This window comes from Crinia signifera, chromosome 6, assembly GCF_055691185.1.
Source record: "Crinia signifera chromosome 6, ASM5569118v1, whole genome shotgun sequence".
NCBI classification, from domain to species: Eukaryota; Metazoa; Chordata; class Amphibia; order Anura; family Myobatrachidae; genus Crinia; species Crinia signifera.
The window spans coordinates 240980980-240995857 of NC_139222.1; the positions used below are offsets into that span (position 1 = coordinate 240980980).

The window sequence follows — 14878 nt, forward strand, 5'->3', positions numbered from 1 at the left end:
TAACCCTTGTCGTTCCCCCTTCCCTTTACTCCTGCTTAAATACCTACTCTCCCTACTTACAGAATAAGGAGATTGAAGAGCTTACCAAAATTTGTGATGAACTCATTTCTAAGATGGGAAAGAGCTAACCTGCTTCTGCTTCCTAAGGAATGCTTGGTTTACAAGCTGAGTGCAATCGGAATGATGTGGAAAAGGGGGATCCAGCCTTTTATCGTGTACTGTCAATGTGGAGAAGGGGCACCTGCGGCTCAGGGAGGCACAGGAAGCGTGTGACGCGAGCTTCCCCCACGCATGTCCTTCCTGTATCAGGGAGGCAGGAAACTGGTCCCAGATCTTCAAGTGCAACTTTTTATAAGGGTTTACCCAGCTCTGCATCATGTCCAAGGGAGCTTTGAGCTCATTCTAGGTCCTGCCGGGCAAGACTACAATCAATCTTCAGAAGCTCCATTAAAGATGGGTTGGGGTTCTATACATTGGATTTGTTATTTAAAATGATTGCCAGAAATTGAAAGACATCAGCTCATCATCGCATGAATGGCGTGTTGTAAATACATCTGCATTATGCAAACACTGGAGAACCCATTTTTTTCCCCTTTAAGAAATAAATATTTGTGCTTCTTGCCTTATACGTGGTAAGAATGTCTCTATTTCATAATTACACTGACCATGACTGCAACAGACATAAGCCACATGTGTATACAATGCGTGCTGTCGGCCGTTACATGGTTTAACCAAGCGGTATGCTCTGGACGAGTTGCTGTATATCATGAACCACTATCATCCATTAGATGTGGAACACCTGCATCCCCAAAGTCATGTACAGTAAGTTGGTGAGATCGGTGTCTGTGTGTGTAGGCACAGCTGGATCATCCATTATGATTACAGGGAGAAGGGTTTTAATTTGTCAGGTTGTACTGGTAAATAGTTTTTAAAGGTATAACTGTGTAGCCACTGAATTTAGGGCCATAGAATTGTCATTCTCCCAAGTGCATCTGTGCATCTAAGTGGTACCTGCAGTTTTAAGGTGCCCATACACGGAGCGACAGGGCGGTGCGATGAGATGCGCACTCCCGCACACCTGCCATCGCACAGCACATAAAGTATGTGCTGCCCGTGCTTTTTTAACTAGATCGCATTACATCAATGTTCAAAATGTGTGGTGCTTTAACCCATCGCATGCGTTTTGAACTAGATGCGATGCAGTCGCTCTGTGTATGGGCACCTTTAACCAGATTCAGTTGAGCAAAGAAAAGAAACCAAGTCGTTTTGAAATAAACCATGTTGCTATTCAAGGGGAGTAAATACATTTACTGTGTGTTGTTTATCTGCAGGGTAAATACTGACTGCTTTCGCATGTAACTGACAATTGTTAGACAGCTTCATTTTTACACTGCCATTTAGATTTCAGTTTGAACACACCCCAGCCAAATCTAACTCTCTGTGCACATGTTACATCTGCCCCACCTGCAACGCAACATGGTTTTGTCCATTTGCCTGCTTTTTTTGCTTCGCTAACAAAGCTAAACCAGGCCCTTTATCCTATATATACATTCTGATACAACACTTGAATGTTTCTAGATAACACCAGCAATTCACAGGAAAGTTAGTGTTTTGTATACACACCTCCCATAAACTCCCATCAGTATAATGTTCTCACCATGCTGTTGAATTCAGTTGCTTTTAATAAACTGTTTGGTCGAACTGGAACTATGTATTTATACCTAGAGGTTACAAAGTGCTGCTAAAATGCCTGTTATCAATACAACAATAAAAAAATGGCTTTTTTATTCTTTAAGAAGTTTGGTCAAATGCACACTTGCAACCAATTGTTTGCATTAGATCAATTTGTGCTTCATTGATTAAAGTTCATCTGTTTGCACCATGGTCTTAATTAAGCCTTTTATTATTTCATTATGATATGAATGGGAAGTTAAGGCCCATACACACTGGGTGATTTTGAGCTGAAAGCAGCTCAGTTTTGTCATGTGGGCTGCTTTCAGCTCAAAAGCCGCCCAGTGTGTACGGGGCAACATTGAGCGCTGATGCGCGCTCCCGCATCATCGCCGGCAGCAGACGCTCACCTGCTGGTATTACACATGCAAGCACAGAGAGAATACACACACAGTTAGAGCCATGGTGGGAATCAAACCCATGACCTCAGCGCTGTGAGGCAGTAATGCTAACCATTACAATGCTATTGCTGAATACCCCTGAATCCTGGGTTTTATTGATTTCTTTGTGTTGCAATTGCTGCAGTTTTTCTAGAAACACACCATCCAGGAGCTCATATTATTTCTGGTAAATGGTGGTGCCCAGTCTTTCTTCACAGGGACTCCTAGGGGTGAATTTACTAAAGCTTCCTAAAATAAAAAGAAGTGATCTTGCCCATAGCAAAAAAAAAATAATTCTGTCTTTTTCTAGGATGCAATAGAGAAATGATAGAATCTGATTGGTTACTATGGGCAATATTCAACTCTTTTCATTTTCAGAAGCTTTAGTAAATTTACTAAATATGTAATATGCTCTGAGAACCAAAATGTCAGTGTGACATTGGGCCTTATTCTAGTTCACTCTTAGAGGCAAATTCCTTCTTAGCTGGACAAAACCATGTGCACTGCAGGTGGGGCAGAGGAGTGAAGGTAAGGTTAGGCTGCAGAGTTAGGCATTTACAAGGGGGAGGGGGGAGGTCTAGACTGTGCGGTGGGACGGTTAGGTTTTGGTTGCTAAATAGAAAGCTTAGGTTACACACTAGTAAGGGGGGGGGGTTAGGGTTATGCTGTGGGTGTTTGGGTGGTAGTTAGGCTTAGGGGGTGGCAGGGGGAAAGTATACTAATCAGAACGCTGTCAAGATTATTTCTTTTGGGATGCCGGCGTCAGCATTCTGACCGCTGCCATCCTTAACGTTGGTCATCCATATGTATTCCTGTCATTGTCGTGAGCCCAAGTGTAGGTGGGCCATTGTCCAGTGAGCCAAAGTGTAGGTGGGCCATTGTCCAGTGAGCCCAAGTGTAGTTGGGCCATTGTCCAGTGAGCCCAAGTATAGGTGGGTCATTGTCCAGTGAGCCCAAGTGTAGGTGGGCCATTGTCCAGTGAGCACAAGTGTAGGTGGGCCATTGCCCAGTGAGCCCAAGTGTAGGTGGGCCATTGTCCAGTGAGCAAAAGTGTAGGTGGGCCATTGTCCAGTGAGCCCAAGTGTAGGTGGGCCATTGTCCAGTGAGCCCAAGTATAGGTGGGTCATTGTCCAGTGAGCCCAAGTGTAGGTGGGCCATTGTCCAGTGAGCACAAGTGTAGGTGGGCCATTGCCCAGTGAGCCCAAGTGTAGGTGGGCCATTGTCCAGTGAGCAAAAGTGTAGGTGGGCCATTGTCCAGTGAGCCCAAGTGTAGGTGGGCCATTGTCCAGTGAGCCCAAGTGTAGGTGGGCCATTGTCCAGTGAGCACAAGTGTAGGTGGGCCCCTATCCAGTGAGCCCAAGTGTAGGTGGGCCATTGTCCAGTGAGCCCAAGTGTAGGTGGGCCATTGTCCAGTGAGCCCAAGTGTAGGTGGGCCATTGTCCAGTGAGCCCAAGTGTAGGTGGGCCATTGTCCAGTGAGCCCAAGTGTAGGTGGGCCATTGTCCAGTGAGCCCAAGTGTAGGTGGGCCATTGTCCAGTGAGCATAAGTGTAGGTGGGCCATTGCCCAGTGAGCCCAAGTGTAGGTGGGCCATTGTCCAGTGAGCAAAAGTGTAGGTGGGCCATTGTCCAGTAAGCCCAAGTGTAGGTGGGCCATTGTCCAGTGAGCCCAAGTGTAGGTGGGCCATTGTCCAGTGAGCCCAAGTGTAGGTGGGCCTCTGTCCAGTGAGCCCAAGTGTAGGTGGGCCATTGTCCAGTGAGCCCAAGTGTAGGTGGGCCATTGTCCAGTGAGCCCAAGTGTAGGTGGGCCATTGTCCAGTGAGCACAAGTGTAGGTGGGCCATTGTCCAGTGAGCCCAAGTGTAGGTGGGTCATTTTTCTGGAACCCCAAGTGTTACTGTGCCATTCTTCTGCTACCCCAAGTGTCAATCTACCATTGTTCTGGAACCTCACGTATTGGTGTGCATTAATTTTTGGTAGTCGAGTCGCAGTGATTCATTTGTTACAGTTGTTTGTTTAGAATATATTTCTGACCCCAAAAACTGATTCTGACCTACAAGAGCCCTTCAGTTGTAGAACACAGAGATCACCATTTCCCAATACTGGATCTATGTATGTACGTACATACATAGAAATGTAACATATTTGGATTTATTTGGATATTTGATATAGTGTATCTGTAGTTCTTACATTATTACTTTTATGTGAAATATATTCCTGCCTCTTACTTCTTACTAGTGCCTCACTGACTTCTCTCTCCTTATACAAGAAATCTCATAGATCTATTACAGTGCAATGCTAGAACATTTATGTGGTCACCACTAACAAAGATCTATTAATTTGCTGTAGGATTCTATGTTCACCACATGTAAGCAATTCTGACTACAGAATGACACCAGCAGGTGTGTAGTTATGTATATTGTTGTATATACACTTTTATAGAAATATACGATTATTGTCCCTTTTCCAGGCGTGATATTAAACCATAACCACATTATAAAATGTATAATATTGCCGTTATAAACATAGGGTTAATGATGTAAGGGAATGGAAGAGGTCAGGAGAAACTTGGAATAGAAGGCTTAAGATGGGATCCTTTTGGAGAGATAATGTGGATGACAGGAGGTTTTAACTGGAATGAGTTGTTTCTGTCAGCGCGTGCTGCCCCTTCGTCAAGAGATTACAGAAAGACGATAATCCTCGAGGTAGCAAAGGCCCCTTCACTAGTCTGTAGGAACGGCACTGGGACTCTTACCATGTGGCTTACGCACTCCCTCCTGCTCCTCTCTCTTCTCCAGATACAGGAAGGTAAGTGGTGACTTTGAAATTCTACGATATTTGTCAGGCAGGAAATTCTGTCATTTAAACATATAATTTCTTGGCTCCCCACCGGCTCTCATCTTGCTTTCAGCATTTCAGCAGTTTTCAACCAAACTAAGAGCTAACTCCTTCATTCCCAGAAGGTGCTGCGTCTGCAGTACAGACATCTCCTTGCTTAAGTCATGTTGACCCAATAATTCAAAAACATTTTCTTGTTATACATGGCACTTCAGCGGGCATAAATAAACACGACTTCTCTCTTCCCTTTTAGTAAACTTTATTTTTTCAATTAAGATAGCCAGCACTACAACCCTGTATGAACCTGGAGTCTTTGACCAACACTCTACCTTCATAGCTTGTTTACCATTCTGTGGTTTCAGGTTTTTCTTTTTATATTCATTTTATATTTGTGTTGGACTTTATTTCGAAACACACAAGTATTGCACCAGTTATTGCTTTACCAAGTGTGGCGCAACATGAGTGGACCTAAATGAGTCCCATTACAACATTCTATGTTAGAACTTATGCAATCTCCTCCCTGGGTCTCTATATTAATTTCTCAGCATTATATAACCTAGCCATAGTTTGTCCATTGGTGACTTTCAAGTTGTTCTAATGAAGTCCCAGCTAGGAGGTAGCAGAGTTGTACTGGATAGGCACCACATTCTTGGACTTTTGGTAACAACAAAAACTCTTATTGATCATGGTAATCCGCAAGCCTCGGCGGCCAGTCTGGATTGACAGCAACAGTTTGATGGATTAGAAGCAGCTAAAGCTTGCCTCTATTAGATTATTTTATCGGTAACCTCAACTAAGATGTATTTCCAATAGTCTATCATAACATTATCTTTCAGAGTTTTCTATCATGTGTTTGTAGATCCGTATCACAACTGTGATACAAACACTAAAGTCGTTAAGTCATCTTTTATAGGCAACAGTACTGTTATTTAGTTCTGTAACCACTAACCTAGTGATTATTTATTTAATAACAGTTTCTTATATAGCGCAGCATATTCCGTTGCGCTTTACAAAGGAGACAGTGATGCAACAAACAGGGTATTTACAGACAGTCAAGCCCTGCTGGCAAGCTTACAATCTATAGGGAAATGGGCATTGATACATAAGGTTAGATACTGTATTCTTTATTGCATCGATTCCACCAGAAAGCAAGGTTCTGTGACTGGTTCTGGAATTTGATAAGCTTGCCTGAAGAGATGAGTTTTTAGGGAACGCTTATAGGTTTGGAGACTGGAGGAGAGTCTTATTGTGCTATGTGATATGACTAATTACTAATGTTAACATTTCACAGTACAGATACAAAAAATCATTGTTCAATTTCTTAAAATGCTAAAGATGTTATATAATAATAGTTATTTATTATCTTGCATGTTGCTTTATTAATGCAAATAAAAGTATATGCAAACGTTCCTGATGTTCTTATATGGAGCTGTCCTTATAACACAGGAAGTTCCCTGTGTTTTAAGGCACCATCTACTTTGCTTTGCACCTAATATTAAATTTACAATGTTGCAGAGATGGCATTTGCTATTGGCCTCCAATGTTAAATGGCCTCTTGATTTTTAAAAGGTTCAGTAGAATTACAGCAGTGTTAAAAAAGGACATCCAAATTAAGTTTGTTATTGTGGCCCTCATAGTCTGTTTTTTTTAAGTTCATCTTTGATCATGTGTCCTTTATTCTTTGGCTTAACTTCAACAACGACTGGTACCTTTGAAGTATGTTTCATTTATTTGGCATTTAATATCTCCTTAAATTAATATTTTTATAATGCTGTTATTGCTGCACAGAATCACCGACACACTGCACAAAAGAGGCAGTTTCCATAGTAACTAATGCCACACGGCCTTGTAAGAAGAGGCAAAACAATACAAACAAATCCTCCAACTATAAATTGTAAATGCTGGTGTATCACTGCCAGGCCCAGATTAAGGGCGGTATTCAATGAGCCTGATTCGCCATGTTTTTATGGCGAATTTGTGCTGTTTGGCGAATTTCTGACTAAAACGGTAAATCACCCTATTCAATGACCACATGGCGAATACATTTCAAGGTTTTTTTCACCATGATTCGCCGAGTAGCAAGCGCTATCTTTTTATGGTGAAGTGGAATGTGAACTTTTAAAATAAAGTGTTTTGTTTTTTACATTTGGTGTCAAAAAATCAGGAATTTTATTCTGAGGAGGGGCATGCTATTTTTATTCATGTGCTGTAAGCACAGCAGCCAGCAGGGGGCGCCGGAGCCGAGCCGCTCATTACATATTCATATATTCACTGCACCCGATCGTTACGATCGGGTGTAGTGAATATACGCTCCCCTGCTGGCACCCCCGGGGGGCAGCCTGTGCTGCCTGGCACCCAGGGAGCCCACCTACCCCCCCACAATGTTCTGGGGCAGGCAGAGAGACTACCATCTCTCTGCCTGGCACCGTCCTCAGGCTCCCTACGGCGTTCGCCGCAGGAGCTCATATTCGCCAGTCAGGGGCAGCGAGCCCCTGACACGTTGAATACCGTAGCCCGCCGGCTCCGGAACGTGGCGAATGTGCAGCGAATCCTAAAAAGGATTCGCTGCACCTCGCAGGTATTCTCATTGAATACCGCCCTTACAATGGGTGGATGGAGCTACACCTTCATCTCTCCACATAAAAATAGGCTCATCATCATGACAGTATGATGATGAGAAACTTCCTAGAGAGCCACAGAGTTGGCCTTAAATCAACTATTGAAAAAGTCTAGTTTTATCAAAAAGTATGCAAGGTTTCTATTTTCATTCATTTTGGCAGAGAATGGGGATGACCGTGTAGAGAATGAACACTCCCATGTGGATCTGGCCACACCCACACAGCATTAGCCTCAGCTCCTCCCCTTCTTAATATAGGTCCTTGAAAATTTCCAGCCCTGGTATTAAGTTTATAGTGGTCATTTATGGATGAGTGTATATGTCTTGAACAGAAATGTACTGATCGCTCCACTCAATGCTTTCATAAGTTTATTCCTACATACTGCACCTGAAATGGTATGTCATTATACAGGGTTGGTCAATTTTTTTTGGGGGGGGGGGGGGGGGGTGCACGTGCAGGATACCACAAAACACATTTGCACCAGACCCACAGTTTTTCTGACATATAGATGAGTTGTTATTCATAGTGTAAGAAAGAGCGGTACTACGTCATCTTTGCGGCGACAGCTTATGCTACGGAAAGTACGTAGTGTACCCTGCACCACGCCACCCTCCTGTGCCCATGCCACCATCTATAACCTTCAGTAAAGTTGTGGCAAGTGAAGCGAGACACAAAGCCTGAAGCGTGGCGAGTGAAACGTGCCCGCGAGGGGACAATGATGCTATTCTGAAAGCGGCTAACATAACTGGCATAAGCTGTGGCCACAAAGATGAGGAAGTACCGAAAGAACATTACTACTGTATGCAGAATTAAGGCTAAAGGAACATGTGAATGATGTTTCTTATTGTCTTATCAATAGATTATATTCTGCTGGAAACCGTTACTGACATACATATGGTATACTTACAGAAGTTTCAATTTGAGTTCTTACATTAAATGACAATAGTTCCCACTTGAAGTAACATAATCAATGTACTACTTGATTAAGCAGGTAAATTATCTATCCCAACCAGTACTTCCAGAACAAACCTGAGGCAGGGACCAGATTACTGGGCACAGGTCAAAAGTTGGGCCCACAACTTTCTAAAATTGGTAAGTAAATAATTGCTTGCATTTAAGGCAAAGCCTAAACAGCCCATCTACTGTATGTTCATGACCACAACGCTCTCCAACAACTTCCCTGCTGGAGTTTTTTCCATCCGGTTTGTTCTCCTTTTGCCTAAAATGATTGCTTCATCCTTCAGTGCAAAGGAGTTTGATCCCCCACTTCAGTATTACAACCATCCATTACAGCATTCATGGAGCAGTCTGGCTGACATGTTGGGTTTCTCTAATAAAGCTGCATTTTCTTAAACCAGCTCATACAGGTATATTGTACATAAATGTATATCTTCTTTCAGGCAGCGGCTTACAATGTTTTTCTTGTGTGGGCTCAAATGACCAAGAATGCAACCAGCAGGGATCTCAGCAGTGCCCCCGAGAATCTGATGCTTGTGCCATAATCCGTGGGCAATCCAGTGAGTATGCATCAACTGTTGTTTTTCTGAGTTGTCAGTTTAGGGTTGTGTACATTTTGGCAACAATAATTAGGCTGACAGGAGAATGTTGACATGGCCATAATATCAACATGTAGTGATGACATGATTAGAAAGTCAACAAAATGTTTATGTGGTCCATTGGTGGCTTTACTTGTTCCAGTGGCTACAATGGATTGTTCTGGGTCTGGTGGTGGTGTGATGATATCCAGCTGTGATGGAGCATGGATGAATATGCCCCACCCCCTAACCTGAATCTCCCTCTAGTGTGTTACCCGTCCCTTCTTTAGAATAACCCTGTAGTCTCCCTGCAGAATGTTGACCTTTAACATGTGAAAATGTTGACACTCTGCATATGTTAACATGTTCCATTTTGACATTTCAATAATTTTTAACTGTATCTACTGACGAGACATACAACACTAGTTAGAATCATGCAAATATTGTACGAAGACTGACACTAATGGTAAAAGGTGCATTTTTAAAAAAAATATATATATTCTTTGTACACTTGTTGACATTTGGAACAAAAAAATGTGAAAAACCCAATGTCGACCTTTTCACTGTCGACCTTCCCCATGTCGACCTAATGCATATGTCGACCTAATGACCTTCTTGCATGTCGACCTAATGGTTATCAACATTTTTGCTGTCTACCAGTTGTCCCACACTCGTAGCATTTATAGTGAAGCTTAGCGAGCCATGTGAGGGGACGCAGTGCTACGTTTTAGTGAGCATGCCGACTGTGTTGACATTTAAAACAAAAAAAATATGAAAAACCCAATGTCGACCTTTTGACTGTCTACCAGTTGTCCCACACTCTTAGCATTTATAGTTAAAATGTATCATTATTAATATCTTAATATAATAAATTGTTTTTGCACTTCACAAACCTTATGTATTTGCTTTAAAAGTATACTCTTATGTTACAACATATATTATATGACAGTAAAGACCTGATAATTATAAATCCTTATCGGCAATAAGAAATTATGTTCTACACAAATGTATTAAAATGTATAGGCCGTTTTTTCAGCGACTGATGTCACATGACGGTGTAACCGGAGCTGGGTGAATCAGACAATCTAGCAGCTACTCATAGAAAGCTAGGGTGCTGCTTCTGCTGTAAGAAATGCAGGGACCACGGGGTATATCAGAGTGATCTACTGCGGTTCCACCATGTTATATTTGTGGGTACCATCTGAAAAAAATGCCACAAATATTATTGGTACTTGTTTCCTAGAACGGCGCCCATCGCGGGCATCGCATGTACATCGCATGCCATTACAATGGCATGTGATACGACCGATGCGATGCCCGCGATTTTACATAGAAATGCATGGTAAAATGTAAATCGCGTCGGTCGCATCGCATGCGGCCAAAAAATCGCATGCGATGCGAAGGACGCGATTACCGATTTTACATAGGGAACAATGTTAAATGGCCCACAGAACCCAAATAGCCACCCTGAAGTGTGAAATGGCCCCCCCAATTGTTAACGCCACCCCACCATCAACGTGAACCCGAAGCGTGGCGAGCGCAGCGAGCCCGCGAGGGGGCGGCGGTACGCGTCCTCCGACCTTTTCATACCCCCACTATCCACGTCGGCGTGGAGTTGAGAATAGAAAGTGTGGCGAGCGCAGCGAGCCACCGAGGCCGAAGCGTGGCAAGCACAGTGAGCCCCGCGAGGGGACGCGGATACCTGTGAAGCCCGCGAGGGGACGCGTATAGCTGTGAAGGTATCCGCGTCTGCTCGCCACGCTTTGGGCTCGGTGGCTTGCTGCGCTCGCCACACTTTCTATTCTCAACTCCACGCCGACGTGGATAGTGGGGGTATGAAAAGGTCGGAGGATGCGTACCGCTGCGCTCGCCACGCTTTGGGTTGATGGTGGGGTGGCGATAACAATTGGGGGGGCCATTTCACACTTCAGGGTGGCTATTTGGGGTCTGTGGGCCATTTAACATTGTTCCCTATGTAAAATCGGATCAATTGGGCCATTTAACATTGTTCCCTAAAATCGCGGTAATCGCGTTGGTCGCATCGCATGTGATTTTTTTGGCCGCATGCGATGCGACCGACGCGATTTTTTTGCTTGCGATGCCTAAGATCAATATCGTGGGCGCTGTTCTAGGAAACAAGTACCATATTATTTGCTAAATAGGCCTCTAAAGATTTATTTTATTGCTCAAACAAACAGCATAGGCATAATAACAATCACTAGTTTCTTAAAGCACTATGAAGAAGTGACTAAGCGCACCTATTGTGTTTGCAGCTGCCATTCCCTGTAATTGCTATGACATTCCAGTGCCCCATAAATAATGGATAACAAATATTTATTGCAATGATCATAGCATTGGTGAAATAAATCTTTGACATATCTTCATTGTTACCGGCACAGTCGCTTTATCTACATTACCATGTGTGTCTTTCCTTCTGTTTACATTCAGGTGGAGTAATGAAGTCTTGCTCTTTCAAGTCATTCTGTGACCGGGCATTACGGGAAGGCACAAAAGCCGCTGGTGTTAATGTCCAGTGCTGCTTCTCCAACAACTGTAACAGCGGAAGTCAGGGATCAAGCAGTCAGATGAGTGCCAGCTACATCCGTCTTCTGATGGCTCTTCTATTAGGCCTCGGCCTCCTGGTTATCAGCTGATTGTTGTTAATGCCGCAGTACAGGCTTCTCTTTATGTTGGTGTTTCTCAAATCCATACTCCCCCCCCCCCCCAAATGAAAATAACTTTATGCTTATTTACACATCACGCAGTAATGGAACAGGTGTTGGCTGCTTTGTACATCAAGCAGTAATATCTTATAAATTATATTGAGAAACAGAACTGGAAGCCCGCGTTGACCAGAGATGATCTTCCTCTGAGTCTTCAGATGTTGCTGTACTACAATCCACAAAATATTTAGCCGACTCCTGACTCAACCATCCAATGAAATAACTCCAGTGGTTGTCAACTCATGAGGTTTAACCAAACAAAAAGTATAGTTCTCAATGAGGGAGATGTATCAAACCTTAGAAGGAGATAAAGTGGTCAGAAATAAAGTCATGAACAATCAGTTTCTGACATTTTTCCCTAAAATGGCGGAAGCTGATGAGTTGGTACTTTCACTCCACTCATCCAATGTTTGGTACCTCTCCACCTATAAATGGTTTGTGTTTCCCACTCCAGGCATTGTCATTTCTGTCTGTGTTTGTACTGATTATCACTATCAAAGAAGAAGACTATGAAGGTCGATCAATTCAACCTTGTTGTGCAGACGGCTCTACAATAGGATGTCCACTTGGACACGGTGGAGATGCTGCTCTTCCACCACTCCACTCCATTCCGTAGCATAGTAAATTCTTTAGGTCGCCTTCTTTTTTCTAATCTTAGACTCTTTAATCCCTGCTCAATACAATGTAATAGTGATCTGCTTCCCAGAGGTTAAGATACCAAGTAACTAATAAGCTGTCAAATACTAAACATCTCAAAGAGAAGAACCATTTATGACATGATGTGACCTCTGGAGAGGAAGGCGCCTATGAAAAGCAATGTATGTAGAAACACAATACAGCTCGGTTAGTGAATCACAAGAGATGACAAAAACATATAATAATTTTGTACCAGTACATGTTTAAGGTCCACAAGTAATGGTGCAGATCTTTTCACAGTCAACAACAACCAACGCAGACTGCAAGTGTATTTCAATGCAGCCCAGAGCTAGAAAAATATGAAACCTTCTTGCTACCCCTTTACTATCAATAAATAAAGCTTTCTGCTTTTGTCCTGAAATGCAGCTTAATGTAGATTTATTTATTATTTATATAAATGATGAGATCAAGGGGATGTCATGACTGTTCTTGTCGCTTTAGAATAGCAGTTCTCAAACTGTGGGTCATGACCAGGAGATACTCCAGAGGTAGGGCTGGAGCACAGTTAAAAATTTAAATAGGGGATGCACACCAACTGCCATTTCAAACTGGGTGTTTGTGTGGGTCCCCTATTTGAATTTTGAACTGTACTGCCGCCCTACCTCTGAAGCCGCCACTGGTCGTGACCATATCTACATGGTATTGCAACTCCATGCTGCTGACTGTCAGGCTGATGACTTCTCTGATCTTTTAGTCAGTGATCCAAGGAGTCTGTAGAGTAGTTGAATTGTCTGTTACTTCAGACTTTTCCCATCACTGAAGCAACAAACAAGATGGGATATTCCCTTCACTGGTGCCCTTAAAGATCAGAGTATGTCCCTAGATTGACAGGAACGGTCCTCTTCTCCGATTTATTAAGTGGCTATATACAGACGAACATAACCCTACGTTCCTCCAGTTAATACAGCGTATCCTCTTCTCCAAAGAAGTGTTCAACAAGTAGTGAAACAAGGAATCCTCAGATTCAATTCACTCCAGATGGACTCCCAGACAGCAAATAAAAGGGAAAGACAAGGAGTCATAGGTGCCAATTCTGTGGGTGCTTGAGGGCCCGAGCACCCACCCGCTCAGCAGAGGCCAACCCACCCGTATCCCACTGCACTCCCAATCCCTTGTCGCTGGCACAGGTACTGTTTGGGTATTTATGTACAGTATGTTACGTTTTTCATCCTTGCTGGCGGGTCGCCAGAACGTACGCGCTGGCGACCCGCCAGCAGCCTCGCCAGCGAGAAAACTGAGACGCGCGTGCGTCTCACGCGCACGCGCGTCTCAGTCTCCTAGCGCGACGGAAACCCTGTCCGTCTCCGCCTCAGGGAGACGGACAGGGTTAGGGGGGGTTAGTGGGGGGTGCGGGCAGTCGGCGGGGACCCCGGGTTACCGCCGGCAAGCCGGCGGGGACCCGGGGAAACGTATGGAAGCGCCGTCGGAAGGTGACGCGCGCGCCTCTCGTGCGCGCGCGTCCCCTTCTCACGATCGCCATGGCGCTGGCGGGGGATGGCGGCTGGCGACGCCAGCGACATCCCCTGCAAAGATGGGAAAAGACCCATCTGTACCTGCACTGTGGGGGCATTTATGTATTTGGCACTGTGGGGGCATTTATGTACCTGCGCTGTGGGGGCATTTATGTATTTGGCACTGTGGGGGGGATTTTTGTACTTGCACTGTGTGGGCATTTATGTATTTGGCACTGCTGCCATAATTTAAATATTGGAGACAACTGTGCTGCGTAATATAAATCAGTATTATTTTGTAGCCACACCCCTTTCCCATGAAGCCACTCCTCTATATTTTTGGCTTGCGCACTCACCAGCAAAAACATAAATCGGAACCTATGCAAGGGGTATATGGTGCAATACCACCTTTATTCATAAAAGAAAAACTGTACATACAAACTCCCATATAAATAAAAATGGCTAATTACCGAGTGAGATGGAGAACCTGAATCAGATCAGTTCTCAAAGCGCATGGTAACAAGAGATGTTGGTCCGGAATCCATCATCTCATGTAGGCTACACCGGCAAGAAGTCCAGATCCAAGTCAGGGTGGGATGTGTTCACCAAGTCCTCCAAGGACTATATATATCCAAACCAGGGTCCAGACACAATACAGTTACCATGCAGTGGCACTCGGGTCCTCCAGCTAAAATTACTCCACACAAGACTTCAGTCTATCAATGTTTCATTTCCATATAGAAAATGTCATCTATATGGAAATTAAACGTTGATAGACTGAAGTCTTGTGTGGAGTAATTTTTTTCTGGAGGACCCGAGTGCCACTGTACTGTAAATATATATATATATATCTATAGATATATATAGATATATATATCTATAGATATATATATATATAATACCACATGAA

The 14878-nt window shown here is 43.7% G+C and overlaps 2 protein-coding genes across 9 annotated transcripts in view; both read left to right on the plus strand.

Moving 5' to 3' along the window:
- TACC2 (transforming acidic coiled-coil containing protein 2) overlaps positions 1-1884 on the plus strand; it is a 117989-nt gene extending 116105 nt beyond the window's left edge. For all 8 annotated transcript variants that reach the window (XM_083149189.1, XM_083149184.1, XM_083149186.1 and 5 more), the window contains one exon: positions 63-1884. In XM_083149189.1, coding sequence (XP_083005315.1) covers positions 63-128 — 66 coding nt within the window. In that variant the 3' untranslated portion in view covers positions 129-1884. The remainder of the gene's footprint in view (positions 1-62) is intronic.
- Positions 1885-3881: 1997 nt separating this feature from the next.
- On the plus strand, positions 3882-11812 carry LOC146009119 (uncharacterized). Its single transcript, XM_083149193.1, has 3 exons — positions 3882-4915; positions 8964-9080; positions 11547-11812. Exons 1-3 carry the CDS (start codon positions 4717-4719, stop codon positions 11750-11752), a joined length of 522 nt encoding a protein of 173 aa, XP_083005319.1. The 5' UTR covers positions 3882-4716; the 3' UTR covers positions 11753-11812.
- The last annotated feature ends 3066 nt before the right edge of the window (positions 11813-14878 follow it).